Raw genomic sequence first — 12,310 nt, forward strand, 5'->3', positions numbered from 1 at the left:
TAATACAAGTGATTTATAAAATAAAATTTATATAAATTTTATTGTAAATGTAATCACCCTGAGATTAGATTTATTTATTTATTTTGGTTTATGGGCCACACCCAGTGGTGATCAAGGGTTATTCCTGAGTCTGTATTCAGGACTTACTCCTGGTAGTGCTCAGGGGACCATATGGGCTGCCAGGGATCAAACCTGGGCCAGCCACGTGCTAGGCAAGTGCCCCACCAGCTGTGCTACTGCTCCACTCCTGTTTGTTCTTAGATTTAGATGAGCAGCAACCAGCCTTGTAGGAAAGTGACCAGCATGAGGAATGAGAAGATGGAACTGAAGAAGAGCTTTGCATTTACTTAAAATGATGGATATACATGAGGAGTAATTCCTGGGTGCAAAGCCAGGAGTAACTACCACTGAGCATCTCCAGGTGTGCCCCCCTAAATATATTTTTAAAAGATGGGTGCTGGAAGTTGATGGCAAAGATGGGGTAGATATCCATTTCATCTTAGGCGCACACACACACATGCTCAAAGGGAATAATAGAGGTGACTCTTCCGGCGCCCAGATGTGGTCAAGGAGGAGAGTGGGTCCAGTAATAGGACGGTGTCCCCTGCCCCTCCTGCTGCCCTTAGCTCACAGATAGGTGGTTTGCGATTCATCCTCGGATTGTTCCTGCTTGCAAAGAGGGTTATTAAATCCTTGTGGGGAAAGGGATTCTGACGCAACTATGCTGTGTGTTGGAACCTGAGGACAGGGGGCAAGACTCAGAAGAAGCCTGTCAGAAAAGGGCCAAGACTGCATGATTCCACTTACAGGAAATTGCTCGAAAAAGCACATTTGTAAGGTCGGCTCTAGGGGCCAGTGGCTGTGGGGTGGAGGATTCGTGTTCAGGATGAGGACAGCCTTACGGAGAGCGGGCGGTGGGTGACCACAAGAGGCGTACGGAGGTCAGGGCAGCCGCTTCGGGCACGGGCTGCACACTGTTCCCGCAGCCCCAGAGAGGCGGGAGCTGGTCAGACAGACTTGCCCACCCGTCTGGGTGCGGGCGGTACTGCCAGCCGGCGCGCGGGACTGGCGACCCCTCTCCGGACTCGCGTGCGCCGCCCAGTCCAGCCTTCCTCCCCTGGACGCTGGGCGGCCACTACACCCGGCGCTGCCCGGGGCGGGGCGGGCACCTGAGGCCACGTGGCGGCGGGCGGGGCTGAGCGGGACTGTGCCCGGGACGTGCCCGCCGCGCTGCCAGGTGCCGCCTCCGCGAGATGGGGGCGCTCAGGGGGCGCGAGGGGGGAGCTTAGGGGGCGTGAGGGCGCTCAGGGGGCGTGGGGGTGCTCAGTGAGCACGGGGGGGCGCTCAAGGGTCGTGAGGGCGCTCAGAGGGTGCGAGGGGGCGCTCAGGGGCCGCGGGGGCGCTCAAGGAGCACGGGGTGGGGGCGCGCTCAGGGGGCGTGAGGGCGCTCAGGGGCCGCGGGGGGCGCTCAGGGGGCGCGGGGGGCGCGGGGGCGTGAAGCCGTGGTTCAGTGAGTCTGGGGCCCCCTTCCTCAGGCAGACCCGAGGCGGAGGGGCAGGTGGGGGCTCTGGCGCCAGGCGCTTTCCCCAGGGCACCCCTCCCTCCATCAGAGCTGTCTGCCCGCACCGGACAGAGCTGTGGCCAGCAGTCCGCCCTCACAGCCGAGCCCTGGCACAGCTCTGGCCCCAGCGTGGGTGTCCGGGGCTGCCCCCGGAGCCGGGCCGGCACCAAGGGAGGGGGCTCTGCTGATGGACCGAGCCCCAGGACCCTGGCCAGGCGTCTGGCCAGGCGTATAGGGGTTTTAATCTTTCATGAACCACTTCTGGAGGTGCTCAGGGCATACCCCTGGCAGTGTTCAGGACGCCATATGCGGTGCCAGGGATCAAACCGAGTCCGCACAAGGCAAGTGCCCACCCCTGTCCAGCCGTCTTTCCCTTCCCTGCCCTCTCTGGCCCTGCCGGCTGGTAAGGACCTCTTACTCGGCCCTCTCCGTTCACTCCGCACCCGCACCCTGGACTGATGGTGCCTTTGCCCTGGCGAACCTTCGCCCGAGCTCTAATGTGTCCTGAGAACGGGCCGCTGGCCGGCGGGCGCTGACCCCTCTCCTACCCTCGCTCAGGGCAAAAAGGGCAGCTGGGGTGGACGTTGGTTGCTTTAGTATCCAAAGCCCTGAGCACAGGTGGTCCCTGAAGGACGGGCGGGGAGGGGCTGGGGAGGCGCGATCTGGGTGTCCGAGGGGAGGAGGCGTGCCCTGCTGCAGAGGCTTCCCCTCTGACCCCGCGCCCGCCTTTCAGCGGCATGGCCCAGACGCCCCCAGTGCAGGAACTCTTCCACGAAGCCGCCCGGCAGGTAGGTGTGGGCGGAATGGGGCTGGGCGGGCTGGCGGGGGTTCGTGTCCAGCGGGCACCGTGGCCAGTGAGGGGGATCAGGGCTGGCTGAGTGGAAGGCAAGGCTCTCTGCAGGCCCATCTGTGCGCTGTGGAGAAGATTGCGCTGGACGTCTGTATCCGTATTCCAGATTAGTCAAAATGATATTATAGCCAACATTTTATACACTTTATGCTTTACTTAAAATTATAAATACAGTACAGGAAGATGGCAGTTCATACCTTTGGGTGGATCATAGCAATTTGCACATTCACTAGTAGATTGATCTTTTATCCTCGTGGAACATTATCACTGTCTAGTCAGTCTTTTGGGATTCCAAATTTCTTTTCGTTTTGTTTGTTTTTGAGCCACTCTCAGTGGTACTCGGGACTCTCTCTTGGCTCTGGGCTTAGGGTTCATTCCTGGGAAGGCTCAGGGAACCAGAGAGGACTCTGGGGATCAAACCAGGCTTGACTGTGGACAAGTTCCCTGCCCACTGTTCTATCTCTCCTACCCCATGAATTCCAAAATTCTCAACAGTTTTATTTTCTTGAAGTCTAAATTTTCTCTAATCCCAGTGTTTTGTGTGTGTGTGTGTGTGTGTGTGTGTGTGTGTGTGTGACTATCTTACCAGCCCAAGGCTGAAGAGAAAGTCCAGAGCTTAAGATACTCAAGTAGCATGTGAATGTAGTCCCACCAGTGGCTCAAATTCCAGCATCCGCACAGGACCCCATGTACCAGCAGGCAAGAGCCAGGTGTGCCCCCACTGAATGTAGAAAAAGGCTCCATCCCTCCACCCTCTTTTTGTTTCTTTCCTTTCCTCTCCTTCTCCAAGAAGGAAGTTGATCTTGGTGATTTCAGTTCATGTATTAAACAGGGAGCAATAATAATAAAAGTAAAATTTCTATCTTATCAGTCCAGCTGCTAGTAGCACCTATCACTGTGTCACTGTCATCCTGTTGTTCATCTATTTACTCAAGCAGGCACCAGTAACGTCTCCTTTCGTCCCAGCCCTGAGATTTTAGCAGCTTCTCCTTACTCGTCTTTCCCAACGATTGGACTCTCTTTTCAGGGTCAGGGGAATGAGGCCTGTTATTGTTACTGTATTTGGCATATCAAATACGCCACAAGGAGCTTGCCAGGCTCTATGGCTACTTTATTTTCGTGGTTTAAAAAATATGTTTATTAAAGCACCATGATTTACAAAGTTATTCAAAATAGAGTTGTTTCAGGCATGCAGTTGGTTCCAATACCAATTCCACAACCAATGTGACCTTCCCTCCAACCCCACCCCCAAACCTGCCCCCTTAGCAGGCACATAATAAATTTATTTCATATTGCTTGTTACAAGAAAACTTAAAGGAATGGTAAGTGGAATTATCAGAAAACAAATAAATAAAAGTCAGTTTTTGTGATTAATTGATATGTAATTTTAACCCATGTAAATAAATTAAAATCATGTCATATAATATAATATACTGCCTACTCTCATCTACATAAATAAGTTTTAGACTCTGGTATCAAATATATTGCATTAATTTTTATTTTCTACTTGCTTATAATTATGATAATAATCCTGTCTTCCACATTACTAATTATTAATTCATTATTACTAATTATCAATTAGTTATTACGAATTAATTAAACTATTAAAAAATTTTCACTAGTATATTTTGTAGTTTGCATAAAACAGGTAAAGTATAAAATTATAAAATTTAGTAAGAGTGAAGAGAGTTAAGAATATTTAAAAAGGGAAAATCTGAATAGGCCTACAAAAGTACAAAGTGTTTTATCCTAAGAAAAGGAATATTGGTTTTATACTAGAAAATATTATAGCTATTGCTTAAGCATCATTTAATGCAGACAAGAGATTGCAACAAATATCTGTGGGTGTAAAATTAAGATTGATATGGCATAGAGCATTCAATAGAAATGGAACGTTGATTCACTATTGAAAGTGTATAAATGCCCTTAGCTAGGAGTAAACACACTTTCCCTAATCTAATAGAGGGCAATCCAGGCTCTGTGCATGAGTGCCAGACTAAATGCCATGTGCTGGGAAGTTTGTCCTGCCCTTTAAAGAAGCTGCTTCTATGCTTGTTGTAAAACTGGCTTCAAAGCTATAAATGTTTTCAGCTGTGCTGTGCCCTGTCCCACGCCAAGCCCACTGATGTGCTGCAGTTCAGTGTGGAGGCTCTTTGATGTTGTTGATTCAGTAGGAGGGCACACCCAGAGGCGCTCAGGACTTACTTCTGACCCTGCTTCCTCATGGCAGTGCTTAGGGGACCATGTGCAGAGCGGGGGCTCAGTGGTGTGCATGCATCTGTCACTATCTCTCTGAGCCCATCACTGTCACTGTCACTGTCACCGTCATCCCATTGCTCATTGATTTGCTCGAGCGGGCACCAGTAACATCTCTATTGTGAGACTTGTTGTTACTGTTTTTGGCATATGGGATCGCCACGAGCCCATCACTAACTACTTTTTTCTTCCACAATTTGTACGTCACATCATTTATTTTTTGCCCCTGCCTTTAAATGTCCCTTTTGATTTGGAAGAGAAGACAGCACTTTTGCCAGCATTGTTCATGTTGGCCAGACTCAGCTTTCTGGACGGTTTCTGAAGGTCTGCATGCTCTTGGTTATGCTCAGGTAACTGAGATTTCAGAACTTCAGTGTTCCTTTCCTTGCATGAAGAGCTTTACTGGAAAAGCCCATTAATGATGAAATGTCCCAGTTAACCCACGGTGAGCCAGCCCCACCGTCAAGCACCGTGGAAGGGCTGAGCAGCAGCAGCGTATCCCCGGAGAGTGATCTCCAAGTCTTGGGACCGGAAACCACCTTCTGTTTTCAACAACAGCGAAATACACCTGTGGCAGGCCTTCCTGTGACCGAAGGTGCTTGTCCTTTGGCCGGCCTGGAGTGGACAGCCGCTCTGCCCGTGGCAGGGCCGCTCACCAGGCCTGTGGTTCATTCTGTCTAGAGGCGTGCCGAGATCTTGGCGCCTGTTTTAGAGGGTGCAGATTCAGACAATAGGGGCACCTTGCAATGCTGAACCAAACCCATGCCAGAAGGTAAGTGAATCTCTGAAACACTCCTGTGAGCACTCATGAAAATCAAATCGGTTTTTGGAACTCCTGATACCAACAGGTTTTATTTGTTATTATTTTTTTTTATTTCTCTTCTGCCTGATGATCTAATTGATCAGCATAGGTGGGAAATTGATGTGACTCTCTGCAGAAATAGTTAATTCCTTGAAAACAAAACCAAAAACATACTTAGGTATTTGTTTTTTCTCCCTGCAGGCTTTGCTTTTTATTTATTTATTTATTTTTTAATTTTTATCTTTTGGTCTTTGCTTTTTAAAGCAGGGCTCATCTCTGCAGGCTCTCTTGGGGCCCTCTCTCCCTGCTCAGATCTTTCAGAGGCTCCCCGTGGTTACTGCCTTTCGAGTTCAGGCCCCTAAACGAGGCCTCCGCATGCCGAGCCTGGGCCCCAGCACCCTCTCGGTGCTCCACCTCCAGCCCAAGCCCATCATCGCCTGGGCTCTGTGCTCACATCTTCCCCAGGAGCTTATCTCTTCCCTCAGTTTCCCTCAAGTGAGCTGTCGTTGGCAATCTCCAGCACCTAAGGGGAGGCCTGGCACAGGCGAATACTAACTGTCGAGCTACTGAGGAAACAGAGAGTGTAGGTGACCGTGTGCCGGTCAGTGCTCACTGAGCACTGAGTGCCTTTCAGGGGAGTTGAAAGGTAATGATGATGTTGGGGGAGAGAGACAGAGAGACAGAGACACAGAGAGAGAGACAGAGACACACAGAGACAGAGACATGGAGAGAGACAGAGACACAGAGAGAGAGAAAGAGAGGGAAAGAGAGAGCACAGCTTCATGGAGCTGATCTAGGTTTGATGCCTGGTACTTTATATGGTGCCCTGAGCACTGCCAGGAGTGAGCCCTGAGTGCAGAGTGAAGAGCGGGCTCTCAGCACTGCCACCCACTGACAGATAGGCGGAGGCTCTGCTTGCCCACCTACCTTAGTCTGAATGTCCTCAGAGTGAGTCACTGGCTAATGTTCAGTATCAAACTTGGTATTCACTGCCTAGACTTGTTTGAAATTCATCCCCCTTCCTCTTTCCTCTTCTCTGTTTCCCATGAGCTGTCCTGTCTAAGACATCACTTCTTGATTATTGTTCATTCTCTCCTACCTTCTTTCTCCCTTGCAAATTTTCCTTCTCATTGCTGCCGAAGTGACCCTTTGATTTCTCCATATTTTGGAGGGTGAGGGCCACTGCTCAGGGGCTGCTTTGGCTGAATCATCAGGAGTGGCTTCTGGCAGTGTTTGGGGGTCATGTGGTAGCAGGATTCACGCCTACTTGGGAAATACACTCCCTGGGCCTTGGTGCTGTCTCCCCAGCCCAAAGGGACCCTTTCCTAAAGCACATCTGTGCACTTGACCCCTTGCTTACATCCTTTCTGTGGCTCATCATTGCAATTCATCTCAGACTCTTCCAAGATTCCTCTAGCCCCAAGCCCTCTGTGCTCTCGCTCCCTACCTGCTCCACACCAGGTTAGTAAGGAGACAGGAAGCGGAGGTAGGATGCATTTGTGGCTGAGACCATGCCCTCAAGGTCCAGGAGGATCACCGGGCAGATGAACGTCTGGTCCAGTGTGGCGGTGCGGGGTCGGGGTCTCGGGCAGGATGGCGCAGCCTGAGTGGGATGGAGACACTCTGGGTCAGCGGACTGTCGGCACTGGTGAGCAAGTGTGGTTGAGCCCCTGCTGAACCTCTGGGGGCGGGAGAGTCACCCTGGAGCCTCTGTCTGCAGGCCAGGGCAGTGCTTTGCGCCGGACCCCAGTCATATTCCTCCAGACTCCCCAGCCATTACTGGGAGCTGGGGTTGAGCATACCTGTTTCTCGGGGGGTTGTTTTCCTTCTCCAGGGTTGTCAGGTCTCCAGGGAAGGCCCAAGGGAGGCTGTGGCACGGCTTCAGACCAGCAACTGCCAGTGACCTGGGACTCTCTCCCCTCAGCAATTCTCTGGAGGACTGAGTGCCCCTCTAGGGCCCCAGTTCAGGGAAGCCTGCGGGCTGAGACTCGGTTGGTCCAAGCTATTCACCTGAACCAGGAGTGGCAGGCACGAGAGGGGTCCACCTTGGTTTGGGCTCTGCATCCCAGAGTCTTCCAAGCTTCGCCTGGTGTAGTCCTGAGGCCCCGAGCACAGCCTGGGCTTTGCATGGAACTAAGGATACAGTTGCTGAGCATTTCTTGGGACCCTTCCCCCAAACCTGACTTCTCCGAATGGGATCCAGAAAGCAGGTGACCCAGCAGAGCCTGGGCCCAGTTGGGAGCATGAGTTCCAGGCTGCTGGAGCCCAGTGTCACCCTCCTTGGACTGTGTTCCCCTGCCCCACAGCCTGCCACTATGGCAGGCTCTCTCTCTCGTCTCTGTCTCTGTCTCTGCCTCTGTCTGTCTGCCTGTCTCCCTCTCCCTCTCCCTCCCTCCCTCTCTCTCTCTCTCTCTCTCTCTCTCTCTCTCTCTCTCTCTCTCTCTCTCCCTCCTTCCCTTCTGGGCATTAGAGTACTGAGAGGTTATCAGGTTTGTCCCTTTACCTCTTTTCAGCACTCAGTTCTTGTCCAGAGTGCTCATCACTGCCATACTGGTTCTTCTGTATCCTGCTGATCACCCCCTTCCACACATTTGTGGCAGGCTTCCAACCTTGGACCAGTCCTCCTGGCCTATGTTTCTCTGTCCTTGGGTATTAGTCTCATACTATGTGTTTTTTTTTATATGTATATCCCACAAATGAGTGCAATCATTCTTTGTCTGTCCCTCTTCCTCTGACTCATTTCAACATGATACTCTCCATGTCCCTCCATTTATAAGCAAATTTCATGACTTCATTTGCCCTGGTGGCTGCATAGTATTCCATTGTATAGATGTGCCATAATTTCTTTATTCAGTCTTTTGCTCTTAGGCACTCAGGTTGCTTCCAGATTCTGGCTATGGTGAATAGTGCTGCAATGAACACAGAAGGGCAGATGTCATTTCTGATGTGATTTTGGACCCCCAAAAGTGATATTGCTAGGTCAAGTGGAAGCTCAATTTCTAGGTTTTTGAGGAATGCCTATTTTATTTTTCCCAAAAGGCTGGACAAAGCATTCTCAGCAGCAATGAATGAGACCCCTTTTCTCTTCACATCCAACCAGCACTGGTTGTTCTTGTTCTTTTGGATATGTACCAGTCTCTGTGGTGTCAGATGATATTTCATTATTGTTTTGATTTGCATCTTCCGGGTGATTAGTGATGTATTTTTTCTCATGTGCCTTTTAAAAAATTTTTTAATTTATTTATTTTTAATTAGTGAATCACCATGAGGGTACAGTTACAGATTTACACATTATTGTGCTCATGTTTCCCCCATACAAAGTTCGAGAACCCATCCCTTCACCAGTGCCCATTCTCTACCACCAGTACACCCAGCATCTTTCCCACCCTCCCCAGTCCCGTCTCCCCCCCACACCCCACACTGCCACTATGGCAGGGTATTCCCTTTTGTTCTCTCTCTCTGATTAGGTGTTGTGGTTTGCAATAAAGGTGTTGAGCGGCCATTGTGTTCAGTCTCTAGTCTACATTCGGCACGCATCACCCTTCCCCCGCATGACCTCCGACCACATTTTACTTGGTGTTCCCTTCTCTGAGTTGCCCAGAATGAGAGACCAGCCTCGAAGCCATGGAGTCAACCTCCTGGTACTTATTTCTACTATTCTTGGGTGTTAGTCTCCTACTCTGTTATTCTATATTCCACAGATGAGTGCAATCTTTCTATGTCTGTCTCTCTCTTTCTGACTCATTTCACTTAGCATAATACTTTCCACTTATATGCAAAATTTATGACCTCCTTTTTTCTAACAGCTGCATAGTATTCCATTGTATAGATGTACCAAAGTTTCTTCAACCAGTCATCTGTTCTAGGGCACTCAGGTTTTTTCCAGATTCTGGCTATTGTAAACAGTGCTGCGATGAACATATAAGTGCAGATGTCATTTTGACTATACTTTTTTGCTTCTCTGGGATATATTCCCAGCAGTGGTATTGCTGGGTCAAATGGGAGCTTGATTTCTAATTTTTTTAGAAGAGTCCATATTGTTTTCCAAAAGGGCTGAACCAGTCGGCATTCCCACCAGCAGTGTAGAAGGGTCCCTTTCTCCCCACATCCTCTCCAACAGTGGTTGCTTTTGTTCTTTTGGATGTGTGCTAGTCTCTGTGGTGTGAGGTGGTATCTCATGGTTGTTTTGATCTGCGTCTCCCTGATGATTAGTGATGTAGAGCACTTTTTCATGTGCCTTTTGGCCATTTGTATCTCTTCCTTGGGAAAGTTTCTGTTCATTTCTTTGCCCCATTTTTTGATGGGGTTGGATGTTTTCTTCTTGTAGAGTTCAACCAGTGCTTTATATACCATTGATATCAACCCCTTATCTGATGGGTATTGTGTAAATATCCTTTCCCATTCTGTAGATAGTCATTGTATTCTGGTCACTGTATCTTTTGTGGTGCAGAAGCTTTTTAGTTTAATGTAGTCCCATTTGTTGATCTCTGTTTCCACTTGGCTGGCCAGTTGCATGTCATCTTTGAAGATACCTTTATCTTCAATATCGTGGAGAGTTTTGCCGACCTTGTCTTCAATGTACCTTATGGTTTGTGGTCTGATGTTGAGGTCTTTAATACATTTTGATCTGACTTTTGTGCATGGTGTCAGGTCGAGGTCTAAGCCCATTCTTTTACATGTGGTTGTCCAGTTGTGCCAGAACCATTTCTTAAACAGGCTTTCCTTGCTCCACTTCACATCTCTTGCTCCCTTATCAAAGATTAGATGATCATACATTTGAGGTTGTGTGTAGGGATATTCCACCCTGTTCCATTGGTCTGCAGCTCTGCCTTTGTTCCAGTACCATGCTGTTTTAATTGTTACCACTTTGTAGTAGAGTTTAAGGTTAGGGAGGGTGATGCCTCCCATCATCTTCTTCCCAAGAATTGTTTTAGCTATCCGTGGGTGTTTATTGCTCCATATAAATTTCAGGATTGCTCGATCCATTTCTTTGAAGAATGACATGGGTATCCTTATAGGGATCGCGTTAAATCTGTATAATGCTTTGGGGAGTATTGCCATTTTGACAATATTTATTCTCCCTATCCATGAGCAGGGGATATGTTTCCATTTCCGCATGTCCTCTTTTATTTCATGGAGTAGTGTTTTATAGTTTTCTTTGTAGAGGTCCTTTACTTCTTTAGTTAAGCTGATTCCAAGGTATTTGATTTTTTGGGGCACGATTGTGAACGGGATTGCTTTTTTCATGTCCCTTTCCTGTGTCTCATTGTTTGCATATAAGAAGGCCATGGATTTTTGGGTATTGAAAGCCTGCGACTTTACTGTACAGGTCAATTGTTTCTAAGAGTTTCTTACTAGAGCTTTTAGGCTTCTCTAGGTATAGTATCATATCGTCTGCGAACAGTGAGAGCTTGATTTCTTCCTTTCCGATCTGAATCCCCTTAATATCTTTTTCTTGCCTGATTGCTATTGCTAATACTTCCAGTACTATATTAAAGAGAAGTGGTGAGAGTGGGCATCCTTGCCTAGTCCCCGATCTTAGAGGAAAGGCCCTTAGTTTTTCTCCATTGATGATAATGCTTGCCATAGGTTCGTGGTAGATGGCTTTGACTATCTTGAGGAAAGTTCCTCCAAAACCCATTTTGGTGAGAGTTTTTATCATGAATGGGTGTTGGATCTTGTCAAATGCTTTCTCTGCATCTATTGATATGATCATATGGTTTTTATTTTTACTTTTGTTGATATGATGGATTATGTTGATTGATTTCCGAATGTTAAACCATCCTTGCATCCCCGGGATGAATCCCACTTGGTCATGGTGTATGATCTTTTTGATGAGTTGTTGGATTCTATTTGCTAGTATTTTGTTGAGGATCTTCGCATCGGTGTTCATCAAGGATATTGGTCTATAGTTTTCTTTGTTAGTGGTGTCTTTGTTTGCTTTTGGTATTAGGGAGATATGTGCCTCGTAGAAACTGTTCGGAAGGGTTCCTGTCTTTTCAATTTCCTGGAAAAGCTTGAAGAGAACTGGCAACAAGTCTTCTTTGAATGTTTGGAAGAATTCCCCAGTGAATCCATCTGGACCTGGGCTTTTGTTTTTGTGGAGACTTTTGATTACAGTTTCTATTTCCTTGATATTTATGGGCCTACTCAGGTATTTCATGTCTTCTTGATTCAGTCTTGGGAGATTGTAGGAATCAATGAATTCGTCCATTTCTTTTAGGTTCTCTTGTTTCGTGGCATACAGACTTTCAAAGTAGTCTCTGATGATCTTTTGAATCTCCTTGGTTTCTGTTGTGATGTCCCCCTTTTCATTTCTGATTTGGTTTATTAGGGTTTTCTCTCTTTCTTTCTTTGTGAGTATTGCTAGAGGTTTATCAATCTTATTTATTTTCTCGAAGAACTAGCTCTTTGGCTCATTGATCTTTCGGATCGTTTTTAGGGTTTCCATATCGTTAATTTCTGCTCTAAGTTTTATTATTTCTTTCTTTCGATCTGGTTTGGGTTCCTTTTGCTGGTCCTCTTCTAAGATCTTGAGCTGCGAAGTCAAGCTATCTATATAGGCCTTTTCTTCCTTTCTGAGGAAAGCTTGCAGAGCTATAAAATTTCCCCTTAATACAGCTTTAGCTGCGTCCCACAGGTTCTGGTAGCTTGTGTCTTCATTCTCATTTGTTTCGAGGTATCTGTTGATTTCTTCCTTGATTTTCTTCGTGACCCACTCATTATTCAATAGTGAGTTGTTTAATTTCCAAGTGTTTGATTTGGTTCTCCGCGTCTGTGCGTGATTAACTTCCATCTTCAGTGCATCATGGTCTGAGAAGATAGTTGATACAATTTCTAT

At 47.7% G+C, this 12,310-nt stretch overlaps 1 protein-coding gene across 1 annotated transcript in view; it reads left to right on the forward strand.

Moving 5' to 3' along the window:
• Window positions 1-1,130: 1,130 nt before the first annotated feature.
• SLC12A8 (solute carrier family 12 member 8) overlaps window positions 1,131-12,310 on the forward strand; it is a 151,236-nt gene continuing 140,056 nt past the window's right edge. Inside the window, exons 1-2 of the mRNA XM_055124500.1 lie at window positions 1,131-1,237; window positions 2,295-2,349. Coding sequence (XP_054980475.1) covers window positions 2,299-2,349 — 51 coding nt within the window. The 5' untranslated portion in view covers window positions 1,131-1,237; window positions 2,295-2,298. The remainder of the gene's footprint in view (window positions 1,238-2,294; window positions 2,350-12,310) is intronic.

The sequence above is a fragment of the Sorex araneus genome, chromosome 2 (genome assembly GCF_027595985.1).
Source record: "Sorex araneus isolate mSorAra2 chromosome 2, mSorAra2.pri, whole genome shotgun sequence".
In the NCBI taxonomy this organism is placed as follows: Eukaryota; Metazoa; Chordata; class Mammalia; order Eulipotyphla; family Soricidae; genus Sorex; species Sorex araneus.